The sequence below is a fragment of the Ylistrum balloti genome, unplaced genomic scaffold, assembly GCF_031769215.1.
Source record: "Ylistrum balloti isolate Yb309-2 unplaced genomic scaffold, AGI_CSIRO_Ybal_v1 Utg369888, whole genome shotgun sequence".
Lineage (NCBI taxonomy): Eukaryota > Metazoa > Mollusca > Bivalvia > Pectinida > Pectinidae > Ylistrum > Ylistrum balloti.
Genome location: NW_026782022.1, coordinates 1,025,273 through 1,040,830, shown reverse-complemented (window position 1 = coordinate 1,040,830; position 15,558 = coordinate 1,025,273). Strand labels below are relative to the sequence as shown.

Genomic DNA, 15,558 nt, shown 5'->3' with positions numbered 1-15,558 from the left:
CTGTTATTCACTCTCTGTGAAATAAAGCTGTTATTCACAAAGTTCTCACTCTTCTGTGAAATAAAGCTGTTATTCACAAAGTTCTCACTCTCTGTGAAATAAAGCTGTTATTCACAAAGTTCTCACACTCTCTGTGAAATAAAGCTGTTATTCACAAAGTTCTCACACTCTCTGTGAAATAAAGCTGTTATTCACAAAGTTCTCACTCCATTCTGTGAAATAAAGCTGTTATTCACAAAGTTCTCACACTATCTGTGAAATAAAGCTGTTATTCACAAAGTTCTCACACTCTCTGTGAAATAAAGCTGTTATTCACAAAGTTCTCACTCCATTCTGTGAAATAAAGCTGTTATTCACAAAGTTCTCACACTCTCTGTGAAATAAAGCTGTTATTCACAAAGTTCTCACTCCATTCTGTGAAATAAAGCTGTTATTCACAAAGTGTGAAATAAAGCTGTTATTCACAAAGTTCTCACTCCATTCTGTGAAATAAAGCTGTTATTCACAAAGTTCTCACTCCATTCTGTGAAATAAAGCTGTTATTCACAAAGTTCTCATCCCACTCTCTGTGAAATAAAGCTGTTATTCACAAAGTTCTCACTCCATTCTGTGAAATAAAGCTGTTATTCACAAAGTTCTCACTCACTGTTATTCACACTTCTGTGAAATAAAGCTGTTATTCACAAAGTTCTCACTCTCATTCTGTGAAATAAAGCTGTTATTCACAAAGTTCTCACAAAGTTCTCACTCTCTGTGAAATAAAGCTGTTATTCACAAAGTTCTCACTCCATTCTGTGAAATAAAGCTGTTATTCACAAAGTTCTCACACTCTCAGTGAAATAAAGCTGTTATTCACAAAGTTCTCACTCCATTCTGTGAAATAAAGCTGTTATTTACAAAGTTCTCACTCCATTCGGTGAAATAAAGCTGTTATTCACAAAGTTCTCACACTCTCTGTGAAATATAGCTGTTATTCACAAAGTTCTCACACTCTCTGTGAAATAAAGCTGTTATTCACAAAGTTCTCACTCCATTCTGTTATTCACAAAGTTCTCACTCTCTCTGTGAAATAAAGCTGTTATTCACAAAGTTCTCACTCCATTCTGTGAAATAAAGCTGTTATTCACAAAGTTCTCTCACACAAAGTCCATCTCTGTGAAATAAAGCTGTTATTCACAAAGTTCTCACAGTGAAATAAAGCTGTTATTCACAAAGTTCTCACATTCTGTGAAATAAAGCTGTTATTCACAAAGTTCTCACACTCTCTGTGAAATAAAGCTGTTATTCACAAAGTTCTCACACTCTCTGTGAAATAAAGCTGTTATTCACAAAGTTCTCACACTCTCTGTGAAATAAAGCTGTTATTCACAAAGTTCTCACTCCATTCTGTGAAATAAAGCTGTTATTCACAAAGTTCTCACTCCATTCTGTGAAATAAAGCTGTTATTCACAAAGTTCTCACTCCATTCTGTGAAATAAAGCTGTTATTCACAAAGTTCTCACACTCTGTTATTCACAAAGTTCTCACACTCTCTGTGAAATAAAGTTGTTATTCACAAAGTTCTCACTCCATTCTGTGAAATAAATAAACTCTCTTCTGTGTTGTTATTCACAAAGTTCTCACTCCATTCTGTGAAATAAAGCTGTTATTCACAAAGTTCTCACTCACAAAATAAAGCTGTTATTCACAAAGTTCTCACTCTTCTGTGAAATAAAGCTCACAAAGTTCTCACACTCTCTGTGAAATAAAGCTGTTATTCACAAAGTTCTCACACTCTCTGTGAAATAAAGTTGTTATTCACAAAGTTCTCACTCCATTCTGTGAAATAAAGCTGTTATTCACAAAGTTCTCACTCCATTCTGTGAAATAAAGCTGTTATTCACAAAGTTCTCACTCCATTTTGTGAAATAAAGCTGTTATTCACAAAGTTCTCACACTCTCTGTGAAATAAAGCTGTTATTCACAAAGTTCTCACACTCTCTGTGAAATAAAGCTGTTATTCACAAAGCTATGTGAAATAAAGCTGTTATTCACAAAGTTCTCACACTCTCTGTGAAATAAAGCTGTTATTCACAAAGTTCTCACTCCATTCTGTGAAATAAAGCTGTTATTCACAAAGTTCTCACACTCTCTGTGAAATAAAGCTGTTATTCACAAAGTTCTCACTCCATTCTGTGAAATAAAGCTGTTATTCACAAAGTTCTCACTCCATTCTGTGAAATAAAGCTGTTATTCACAAAGTTCTCACACTCTCTGTGAAATAAAGCTGTTATTGACAAAGTTCTCACACTCTCTGTGAAATAAAGCTGTTATTTACAAAGTTCTCACAAAGTTCTCACTCCATTTTGTGAAATAAAGCTGTTATTCACAAAGTTCTCACACTCTCTGTGAAATAAAGCTGTTATTCACAAAGTTCTCACACTCTCTGTGAAATAAAGCTGTTATTCACAAAGTTCTCACTCCATTCTGTGAAATAAAGCTGTTATTCACAAAGTTCTCACTCCATTCTGTGAAATAAAGCTGTTATTCACAAAGTTCTCACACTCTCTGTGAAATAAAGCTGTTATTCACAAAGTTCTCACACTCTCTGTGAAATAAAGCTGTTATTCACAAAGTTCTCACACTCTCTGTGAAATAAAGCTGTTATTCACAAAGTTCTCACACTCTCTGTGAAATAAAGCTGTTATTCACAAAGTTCTCACACTCTCTGTGAAATAAAGCTGTTATTCACAAAGTTCTCACTCCATTCTGTGAAATAAAGCTGTTATTCACAAAGTTCTCACACTCTGTGAAATAAAGCTGTTATTCACAGTTTTTACCCTCTCTGTGAAATAAAGCTGTTATTCACAAAGTTCTCACACTCTCTGTGAAATAAAGCTGTTATTCACAAAGTTCTCACACTCTCTGTGAAATAAAGCTTCTGTGAAATAAAGCTGTTATTCACAAAGTTCTCACACTCTCTGTGAAATAAAGCTGTTATTCACAAAGTTCTCACACTCTCTGTGAAATAAAGCTGTTATTCACAAAGTTCTCACACTCTCTGTGAAATAAAGCTGTTATTCACAAAGTTCTCACACTCTCTGTGAAATAAAGCTGTTATTCACAAAGTTCTCACACTCTCTGTGAAATAAAGCTGTTATTCACAAAGTTCTCACACTCTCTGTGAAATAAAGCTGTTATTCACAAAGTTCTCACACTCTCTGTGAAATAAAGCTGTTATTCACAAAGTTCTCACTCCTGTGAAATAAAGCTGTTATTCACAAAGAAATGTGAAGCTGTTATTCACAAAGTTCTCACTCCATTCTGTGAAATGTTATTCACAAAGTTCTCAAAGCTGTTACACTCTCTGTGAAATAAAGCAACAGTTCTCACTCCTGTGAAATTCTGTGAAATAAAGCTGTTATTCACAAAGTTCTCACACTCTCTGTGAAATATGCATTCAAATTTCAGAATACTGTAAAAAAAAAGGATTTAAAATATCAATACTTGTTGTTACTCAGTGAAAATATCACATTCATTTTTTTAAAAACTTACGTAATGAATTTTTTTCTTAATTTTTTTCTTTTGTTATTACCTTTTGAATTATGATAGTATAAATAAAAGAAGGAGAGAAAAAAATTACAGTACCACATGATTAAAACTGAAAGATATACACATCTACAATTTGTGAATTCCCCAAATTATGGTTGATCCAGAATTGATAAACTGATTCAATATATATCAGAAAGTATCTTCGACTGGCATTCAATCAAACCTTTCTCTGTAAACCTCAATTACAACCTTTAATTTACATTTGCGTCTGATCAAAATGAATTGAAATCAGTTAGATAAACAGAAACAGACAAAATTGAATATCAAAGTTAGAACTGTGTGATTAGATCTATACAGGTCGGATAAGATTTCCCCGCAATAAGAACATATAAAAGCGTGCTCTGAATGTAATTATTGTGGAGGAAATGAACCTCAACACAAACCACACTCTCTTATACAGAAAATAGTAATAGACAGATCTCACTTATACACGTCGGAGTTCATTCTGCCTCTTCATTTGTTGTCTGTATTCCACACACAGAGGTCCTGAAGGCTTAGGTGTAGAATCTAGAATACCAACTGAACAATTTTTCCCATTGACATTGGAAGATTTGATTTGTTAGATGTTGCTTGTGTTTGTTTTGCGTTGTGTTTGGTTTATAGTTCGTAGGATTTTGTCTGAGTTTTAATTCTTTTTTTCTTGCTTTCTTTTATCAATGTAATACACATGTTTATAATTCTATATCTGTAACAATGCAAGGAATAGGATTAAATAGATAAATAGTTATTTAAGAAGTTACAAAGTTAAAAGTGTGATATTTGACATGAAATGTTCATCTGTTTGTACTCCAATATCACCTCGTTACCTCTTGATATTTATATGTATGTATATTTAACTTATTTATATATTGTAATGTGATATATCCGAAACAAACACCAAACACCACAAAATATTACGAAATGTCTTACATTTTATCACAAATAAAATGTCAGTTTTCTTGTCATGTGGTAACGTTTGATTCTATTCTACAGGAGACGCCCTAGAGATCCCCGATACAGTGCTGGGTCTGACACTTTTAGCGGCCGGGACAAGTGTGCCAGACTGTCTCGCCAGTCTTTTTGTAGCCCGAGATGGTAAGCTATCTCATGTTGTATATATGTATAGGTCCATTAAAACGCGCAGTCTTCTGCCAAGTCTATTTGTAAAAGGATATAACTGTTCTTAAATCAGACAGATGGACATATTACCGGACAACGGTATATCATTTATGATTTTGTGTAGGCTTATTACCGGACAACGGTATATCATTTGCTGGATTAGTGTGGGCGTATTACCGGACAACGGTATACCATTTGCTGGATTGGTGTGGGCTTATTACCGGACAACGGGATATCATTTATGTATTGGTTTGGGCTTATTTCCGGACATGGTATATCGTTTACTGGATTTGTGTGGGCTTATTTCCGGACAATGGTATACCATTTGCTGGATTGGTGTGGGCTTATTACCGGACAATGGTATATCATTTGCTGGATTGGTGTGGGCTTATTACGGGACAACGGTATATCATTTGCTGGATTGGTGTGGGCTTATTACCGGACAATGGTATATCATTTGCTGGATTGGTGTGGGCTTATTACGGGACAATGGTATATCATTTGCTGGATTGGTGTGGGCTTATTACGGGACAATGGTATATAATTTGCTGGATTGGTGTGGGCTTATTACCGGACAATGGTATATCATTTGCTGGATTGGTGTGGGCTTATTACGGGACAACGGTGAATCATTTGCTGAATTGTCGTGGCTTATTACCAAACAAGAACTTCTTGTTTCATTGTTAGATAACTCTGATAATGATAATATTATCTATATATAAGTATAATAAGTTAACATTTCTTATATAAATCAATTTTAGTAAAATTGTAGGAAACATTGATATCAACGTCATTTTTGAAACATCTTTGCAGCATCACTGACGAGTCCCAGAAGGACGAAACGGATATGTAATGCAGTTTTTTTCATAGTCTACTTAATTCGTTTATGGTTTTATCATTTTGTATGTATTTTGTACAACATTTGATCTATCATCTCCGTTGTCACGATACGTTGTAACCTCAAAGTAATGACGTCATCACATGATCGTATTCTGACGTCACAATAGGTATTATTTGATCAATCATCTGAGGGGGAATTGCACAATGATGTTTATATATGTATGTATATAATGAGTATATTTTAGTATTAGTATTTTAGATATACCTAAGTGAACTAGTTTGGAACATTTTCTTCAATTTGGAAACGTCAATAGCATAGAAATTCTTAAAACACAACCAGTAAAAGATTAGAGTGTGACGTTTTGATGACTACATCATCACCTTATACGTCAGTGCTAGAACGCTCCACCCGGAGTATTTGTCTGATGAAATTGACCGTCGGGTCATCGAAACGTCACACTCTAAAGCTTCTACTGGTTGTGTTATAAGAGCTTCTATTCTATCGAAGTAAACTAATTTTAGTATATGTTTTGTTTGTACATGTGTGTTATGATTTCTGTTTTAGGATACGGTGACATGGCCATATCCAATTCTATAGGAAGTAACGTGTTTGATGTCCTCGTATGTCTTGGCATTCCTTGGCTGGTAAACACAGCGGCTTTCAAAAATGGTGAACCACTTAAAATCAGCAGTGTTGGTCTCACCTATTCCGCTCTAACTCTCCTCTCTACAGTCGTGTTCCTTGGCGTCGCCGTATTTCTCGCTAAGTGGAAGCTGGGGCGAACATTTGGTATTGTATGTCTTGTAGCGTATGTGTTGGTTATCACGCTATCATGTTTGTACGAACTCAACGTGTTTGGATCATTCAACTTGCCGCCATGTCCGAGAACATGACGATGCGAATGGCGTAGTGTGGAGTGCTGGTCAAGTGACATGTCTGTGTATAGATGTGAGTTAGTCATAGAATGTGAAAGGCGTCGTTAAAAAAAAAACATTGTCGACCTGAAATAAATAGCCATAAAACGGAAAGAATTTTCGATGAGATAGATTGGAATACATTTATGACAAATTAGATACATTAGAGTGTTTAGATTTTACTGTAGAGTTACAAGTTTTTAAATTAACTACATAATGGAATTGTGGTCAGCTCTCCATAGATGTCCTAGTAATATTGTAATCTGTATCAGTCAGCATATCATTGATGTCTATGACTGTAAAGACATTCATGGAAAAGAAACCAACCCAATCACAAACATTAATAGATTTCCATGTGTTCACTCTAAAGATATGGGAGTAAAATATATATCAGTGTTGTGAATGATGCAGTCAACGGTTGTGGCGCCCATTTTGTCTACACGGAATTTGCAACGTCACAGAGATCTGCAGAGTTCATCGAAAGTTAGTTATTGTGACATCATGTGATAAATCCTGGACTGATTAGAGAAGTTTAAAGTTTAGACTGATCAGAAATGAAGTGTGAGGTGAAGAGGTGAATACTTGATGTTTATATTTATCTTAATTAAACACTTAGAAATACATTGGTATATTTTTTCAATTTTTTTTCAAATAGTCTTAACAGATATTGGACGTTGATTAACAGTCATATGTGGTACTACTATGTTTAATTTGTAGAATTTTGTTTACAGTTCCAAGCAAGATGTCTACATTCAGAAAACATTAAAACATATCTGTTACATTTTGTCAAAGCAGTTGATGTAACAGTGCTTCATCTAAATACATTCAAAATTAAACGTTAAAACAATTGCGAAACAAGATTTCCCAACAACTATTAATCACTTTTCTTGTCCCGGATGTACGCGCGCGAGGGGCCGTACTGTGATAGGAAATCAGAGCACACGTGGTAAACTCACGTGGTCGGTCAGGTGACCCCATACGTTTTTTTGTCCACTCCGGGGTTCCCTTGACGTCTAGTCGAAGGCGGGTGCGTTATCACAGCAACACCCGACCATCCATCATATTATTTATACATAATTTAAAAAGTTAAAATGACAAACAACACTGTAAACTGTATTAATTTGTAACGAACTGTCAAACAACACTGTAAACTGTATTAATTTGTAACGAACTGGCAAACAACACTGTAAACTGTATTAATTTGTAACGAACTGTCAAACAACACTGTAAACTGTATTAATTTGTAACGAACTGTCAAACAACACTGTAAACTGTATTAATTTGTAACGAACTGGCAAACAACACTGTAAACTGTATTAATTTGTAACGAACTGTCAAACAACACTGTAAACTGTATTAATTTGTAACGAATTGTCAAACAACACTGTAAACTGTATTAATTTGTAACGAACTGTCAAACAACACCGTAAACAGTATTAATTTGTAACGAACTGTCAAACAACACTGTAAACTGTATTAATTTGTAACGAACTTATATGAACTAGAGAGTATTTATGGTTAAAGCAATAGAAAGTTAATAATGGACAAAACAAAACAGAAAGAAAAAAGAAAAAATAGACTCTTACAGTAATTGCGCATAAGCTGCATCGACAAACTGTAATAATAATCACTTGCACTTCAAATTCAGCGGGAGAACAGATCACAAACAGATACGTCTTAATTGTGTTAACTTCGAAGCAGATATTGCCTTTTGTAGAGTTTAATGTAATCTGTAGTCTTGTATCAAACCACGACGTAAAAATTTAAAGATTTTGTTGATAATTTAAGGGGAATAATATACTTCGTCTGCATTCCTATCAAGAACGTTCCATTTTCTAAACTCAAGAAGTATCAACAATGCTACAATCAATTTGCTGTAACAACAGCGGAATGTAAATACTGATGGTATTCTGTAGGCCGTGTGAGGAGTTTACGAATATGTGTAAATACGAGCAAGGGATTTATGAGAACATGAGCATGAATATTAAATACTGAAATAAATGTATATCATCACTCATGATTGATGTTTTTGTATTGAATGAAGTTATACATTTCTTGGTAGAATTATACATTGTCATGAAAAAACATGTGGCGTTAAATTTAGGTTACGCTGAATAATTTACAATTGTAGGGTCAAGGACGTTTGTAGGGCCGTGGACTTGGGATTTAAACAAGTTTTGTATTATCGATATTATTGTTGTAAAATTGGCAATGGATATGTGTATCTACGGAAGCGTATTCCGGCCACGTTGTGTTTTATTTCATCTCGTTATTTCGAGTTACTGTCTCAAAATTTCGAGTTAAAATAAAACACAACGTGGCCGGAATACGCTTCAGTATATATCCATAACCTACATAGTTGTTTACAAATGGAGATAATTGTTACAGGTAAAGAAACAATTTCTTTGTTCAAGGCTGCATTGTTGCGTTTTTTTCGAAAAGGATATATTTTCCTGGAAATATTTTTTTGTAGAAATCATGATATTTGATTTTATTTCCTCGAATTACTTTTGTATTAAAAGCGAAAATATAGCAGCCCCTCAACTTTTACATAATCACTTAACTATTTTGATATATTTTTGTTCACCCCGTGATAAGGACGAAGTAGAAATACAGAAACGAAACCTTGATACTTAACTGAAACATAAGCATTTGTCTGATACCTTTTAAGGGATATTTGGAATAAAGTGACGACAACATTGAATGACGTCAAATTTAGTTGTATTTCTGACGTTAAACCCACAAGGTAATTTTGTTTGATCGAATAATTTCGAAATGAAAATGATTTATATAACTTTTTTGCTATTATAATATCAGTTTGTGTGATAGACATCGAGTAAGACAGGAAATTCCAGACGGATCTTGGTTCCCACCATCGTTTGATCTTTATCATCTATTCTTTGAAATTAAATATTTTACCTTCTTTTCTCTTCTTCTTTCCCAGTATTTGGTCTTAATTGTATAAAGATTATAAAGTCCTCTTATGAAAAAACCTGTAACTGCCAAATCCAAGATGGTCGCCTGTCAGCCATTTTTGTTTTTCTGATCAGTACCAAAATTAAAAGGGCACGGCAAGTGACAAAGAGGAATCTACATATGTAATTTAAGAAAAATCCATGTAACACTTCCCAAAAAATAGCGATAACAAAGCTTTATTGTCACAATCGAAGATGATCGGCGGTCAGCCAATTTTGTTTTCCTAATCTGTCCCAAAACCAAAACTACGCAACTAGGGACCAAGGGAAACCTTCAAATGAAATTTTTAAAATATACTTCCACTACATTTCAGCTTCTTTTCAAGGTGAAATAAGTAAAATTTTCATCATCAAACGAAACACTACATGGTGTTACACAGTAAAACGCGTGAAATTTTCATCATCAAACGAAACACTACATGGTGTTACACAGTAAAACGCGTGAAATTTTCATCATCAAACGAAACACTTCATGGTGTTACACAGTAAAACGCGAGAAATTTTCATCATCAAACGAAACACTATGTGGTGTTACACAGTAAAACGCGTGAAATTTTCATCATCAAACGAAACACTTCATGGTGTTACACAGTAAAACGCGAGAAATTTTCATCATCAAACGAAACACTATATGGTGTTACACAGTAAAACGCGTGAAATTTTCATCATCAAACTTACACAGTAAAACGCGTGAAATTTTCATATGCAACAGAATCAAATGTGTCCAAGTACCAACATCTAATCATATAAAAACACGTGCTGCAACATAACAAACCGAACCGAAACACACGACCATGAAAACAATATTGTGCCTGTCTTCTGAAAAGATAACTAGGTATCTAGGTAGCCTTGAAAATTGACTTTATGTTGTGAATGTATTACGATACCATCATACACATGAAAAAACTAAGTATTCTGTACAGACAGAAGCCGTACAACCAACACGTGCTGACGTCTTGCAACGTTTGAATAGCACATGGCATGCATGAGACCTTCCGGTCGTCTTTCAAATCACTTGACATGAAACGGAACTGTTCTAAATTTACATCATTAAATGGAAGTCGGTCTGTACACTTGCCAACCCCACTTAAATCACAAGTACATTTCATTTGTGGATGATACAATCTTTTTAAAAAAATGCCAAAATTTCATGTAAAATTTTAATTTAGTTAAGCCATCTTATGCCATATATGTAGATGTATGTGTGTATTTATATTAATAGGAAAGTGCGTTAAAATTGTTCGTGTAATTTGTGACCAATCCATTTGCTTATTTTGACAATAAAATATGTTTAACGTAAAAATAATTACAAAGACTTTTTATAAGAGTGTTTTTATTTATTGAAATAACGTCTCAGTGTATCAGTCCGAATATACAAGATGTTATTATAATGTCATCATACGCATTCCATGAAGGGTGAACACATCTTATGAAAAACCATCGCTATATTTACCGTACACTATATACAAAAAAAGCATCATTAACATAGGGTTCTATGTGAGATTTCTGATTAGTAAAAAGAAAAAGGCACAATCGTCCTGTATGCTGGGTGAAACTAAATATCTACACATTCTAGGGATTTTAAGAACATCGGTGACAAGGTTGTATGATGTTACTTGTGGGATTTTCTATCACTTCAATTTCACAACGGGATGTTTCAGGAATATGTTCTATAACTCAGGATATATCGGGATGTTTCAGGAATATGTTCTATAACTCAGGATATATCGGGATGTTTCATGAATATGTTCTATAACTCAGGATATATCGGGATGTTTCAGGAATATGTTCTATAACTCAGGATGTATCGGTTCGGGATTAATTGACTCGATTCTCTGAGGGTCCCAGTTTGTAAGATGATGTATGATTAATACATGTATGTTCGTGATACATGAACAAACAAGTGGTCACAGGAAGAGTTATGTCCCTCTAAACAAAGGGCTAATTATCTTTCCATTCTGGTACCTTTCAAATGGCTATAATTTCAAAATGACATGAGCATTTTTTTCTACCGTATATCATGCACACAAAGAAAAGTTTTTGTTTTGTTTTTGACATTATTTATATTTGATATGTTAATGGCTTGGATATCACTACTGTAAGCCGTAAGATCAAAGATCAAAAGGTCACAAGTTCGAATATTCATAGCGTCTATAATATGCTTACTGATAATAAAAAACCTTGAACATTTTGATATTTGAAGAAAGTAAACACTGGAGAAATAACACTTCATATTCCGCTTAATGTGTTATATCTGTTATAATGTTTTGCTGTAAATAGAATGTGCATTGTTTTATTATCCAGGATTTCTGGAACACTGTAGTATAATACTTATCGTGTCTATATATACTTTTCCGGAGAGACAATATAATGCTGATATAAATATTTAATTGCCTGACAATATAATGCTGATATAAATATTTAGTTGCCCGACACCATGCTAACACAAATATTTAGTTGTCTGACAATATAATGTATAAAAATGTACTTCACTCAAGTACATACATTAATTGATGCAAGTCAGTCTTGTTATATATATATACCGGTATAACCAGGATTCGATAAAATAAGACATCATTAAAACTGTCGATATCAACAAATGTGACATAAATTAATCTCATTCGTGTACGATTAACCACCTTATTTGAATCGTTAACAGTAGGATATTACAGTGGTACAATACCAATAATAATGGTTATTAAATAATTTTAGAGACTTTTTGACACGTGACAACCTAAGATGGCTAGGAGAGTTACATTTGCCTTCATTCTGAATACATACCTAGATCACAGTCTAACATACAAAGGGAAGGCTGTGGCGTAATATAGAGAATCCTTTAGATTAACAAATAATTAATATAATACAAAAAATCTTACAGAAATCACAAAGAAAATACTAACATGCAAACACAATCTTTTAATTTAAATGCATGTACGAATTTTATGAAACTACGGCAAAAATAATAATAAAACGGTACGGAGACTCCCGAAAAAGTACCAGGAGAGTAAGCGTCTCCTACTTCATCGATGACATCCGCCATGTAAACCTTGGTCAATCCATATAAGTAATATTACATTCCAAATAAGAACAAGGTATACAACAACGGAACCATCAGACATACCCACATTCGACACATCCAGCTTCAGCAGAACGGAAAGATCAAAGAAATCAGAAAAGATGTTATCACCGAGAATAAAGATTCTGAAATGAAATTTGTTTTATTATCTCTACTGTCTTTAATTTAATAGTCTGTTATTCTATATTATTGTGTTCAATGGTAACAGAAACACAAACCGTTTGTATGAAAAACCAGCTGATTTTATAATAACTTAATTATATCTAAGTATATTTGCACTTTGCTCGAAAACCTAACAGTGCAGTAAGTTCTGTTTTAACACATTATAATAGATATGTTTGTTTCAATCATTGCACGGGCTTTAATGTCGCCCACAACAACACAACTACGAAAGAGCCTTCACCTAAGTTTCCAGTTTCACAAAATTCTTATCAGAAACTTATCAAATGTTATAGATAGCGATTCATTTTGAGGAACTTTCCTGTGTTTTTCTCTTCATCAATTTATAGACACAAAAAAGTTGGTCTGAAAATAAAATTGGCCGTAAAAACAACATGAAATCAATTAATCATGGTGATTAAAGGTTATGTAAAACTTTTGAAATACACAACTCAGAAACTCAGCGTCAAGTCTATTTGCCACACGAGTTGATACCACCGTGTCACACGTGAGCTATTTATATGTATGTAGTTTATGGTGTCGCAAACACAAAATGGATCCACGTGTACGAATTTTACATAATCCCCTTGCTAACTTTTTAAACAACGGGCTTCACTGTTCACAAATTGAAAAAGAAATCGTGTTCAGGTAAATATATTCGACCGCATGCCTTTTTAAATGTTTCTCTGTTTTAATGTGTTTGACGGGACATGAATAAGGCTAACGTAATTCATTTAAAATATGTATTATAACCTTTTCACTTTACTAAACTAAAAACAAAGCATGGTTTCTATTAATGCAGCCTCAGTATTTCATCACTGTGATCTTGAAAGTAGGTTATTGTAACTCGTAGTTTTTTCATTTATGAAGTTAGTTATAGTTCAAATAAAAGTCGTGACTGCGTGATACCGATTATGTATTCTGTATGCTATCTCAGCACAAACACACTTAGAGATAGCATAGTGAAACTTTCCTATATAGACAGTATATGTACCTGTACACATCAGGTATCAACTTAAAAGAGATATCAATTTCTGATGAAAAGTCAATAAAACAAACGCTTATAAGAGATGTTGATGATTACACTGTATTTTCATGGCGTTTCGCGTTTCTTCAGGAATGCAGTAGAATCGGCACGAAATGACATATCAAAAATGTAGTAAATAAAGATAACGGATCAGATATTTCAAGAGAAGAATTGGACAAACAACAAATCGATTTTGTGTATATTGTGGAGTATACGCACGCATTGAACCAGAAGCCAGATCTTAACCCTTTCTTCCGGAAGCAGTAACTCAATTCTGGCAATAAGCAGACCGAGGGAAATCATTAAACGACAAAGTAATGCTATTAGTAGGTTTTTTTAATTGGACCTGATAATACGATGAAATGCAAATTTCCAACGGTCTGTTAAAAAAAGGGAAGTTAAGAAAAAACAGACGATTTTGAATATGAAACACATAATAAATATAAGCGTTCAATAAGATTATCATAAATCACGATCTCGCAAGTGTTTGAATAGGTTCTAAATAATCCGTGTCATTAAACGTCCGGGAGATCGGTGAATCGGGTGATGATTCCCTTGACAAGTCATAAGTCACAGTTCTGTAGTCCGTTGCGAGGACGAGATTCTCATTGCTGCCCTCTCCTCCATCACTCGTCTCTTCAGAACTCACGCGAGATCTTCCACAGTGTCTGGACTGTAACTTTCGGAGGATAAGAAGATCGTCTCGGTGCCTCCTCTTAAAGAAGCCAATCTGAAAATATGAGATGATTTAAGTAAGGCTTGTGAATTATTGTATTTACATATCATTATTTATATTCACGATTTTACCAAATACGTATAGCACAAGGTTTCGAGACAGATTACAGGGCTGTTCATGATCGCCATCTTGACCTCCCTGGAAACAAAATATTTTTATTTTTCAATTCCAGCTTCAACCAGTTCGATTTTCATTCTTTGTTTTGCTGTTACCAACTTGTCTCTCCTTCTGGGAGCGTACTTCAGTGTTTGACAACCAATTCATGGCTGTGGTTGTTTATGATGCAAGAGAGGACCAATCAAAGTATAAGAAATACGACTTTCTTTTATTTCAGTATCCTCTCTTTTACCAAATACGTTTTTAATTGATACGATGGTAAAATATATGAACATTCTTATTCTGTATGTGAAAAACTTAGTAAATTTACATGAACTTACTCGGAGAAGAATTATTCCAATTATCATGAAAACGATTATCCCTCCACAGAAACTGACAAGTATGATCCAAAGCTGGAGTTTCTCTGTACGTAGTACCTTTTTGTAAATCAGGAAGTCTGTGGCCACCTGTCATAATGAAAGATATCGGTATGAATTTAAATTCATATATCTTATCGGAGCTGAAATTCCTTGGTGTGTCAAAAATGATCTCTTTCATGGACATTTGATTTCGTAGACAATCTACTCCAAATATCCACGAACACTAAACATTGGTGCTAACTTTCTATCAGAGTATTAATCCGCAGAATATGTTAACAGTACACATGGCATTAACCAAAATAAATCCCCACCGCAACTAATTATTTTAAAGCAAAAGTGAAATTCCACTTGCTAGTGATTCCTTGTGCAATAAAGGAAATTTACGTTTCACGCGAGTGTTTAATGTCGAATTTTATTAAAAGAAGTAAAGACTAAATACCAGCTGTGTAATAAATACAAAAAAGGGTTTTTATTAATTTAACAGGCCTAAAATGTGATGTGACGAAACATGATATCACTAAGGAAAGACTACAACAGCGAACGTTTGAATCTATAAAAAACTAACGGCAGTTTCTCTCTCATATGATGCACTTTATCTCGAACACTTGAACCTTAGTCATGTATACAAGAAAAATAATTGATAACTTTGTTAGCAAATCACTTA

General features: G+C 34.0%; 2 protein-coding genes across 2 annotated transcripts in view; one reads left to right on the top strand and one right to left on the bottom strand.

Annotated features, from left to right (window-relative positions):
• The window catches only part of LOC132546369 (sodium/potassium/calcium exchanger 3-like), a 36,219-nt gene extending 29,151 nt beyond the window's left edge, over positions 1–7,068 (top strand). Inside the window, exons 8-9 of the mRNA XM_060210083.1 lie at positions 4,565–4,666; positions 6,096–7,068. Coding sequence (XP_060066066.1) covers positions 4,565–4,666; positions 6,096–6,424 — 431 coding nt within the window. The 3' untranslated portion in view covers positions 6,425–7,068. The remainder of the gene's footprint in view (positions 1–4,564; positions 4,667–6,095) is intronic.
• A 3,708-nt stretch (positions 7,069–10,776) lies between these two features.
• LOC132546379 (integrin alpha-9-like) overlaps positions 10,777–15,558 on the bottom strand; it is a 34,581-nt gene continuing 29,799 nt past the window's right edge. Inside the window, exons 20-21 of the mRNA XM_060210094.1 lie at positions 14,856–14,981; positions 10,777–14,412 (exon numbers count right to left, since the gene is read on the bottom strand). Of these exons, the coding sequence (XP_060066077.1) occupies positions 14,152–14,412; positions 14,856–14,981 (387 nt within the window). The 3' untranslated portion in view covers positions 10,777–14,151. The remainder of the gene's footprint in view (positions 14,413–14,855; positions 14,982–15,558) is intronic.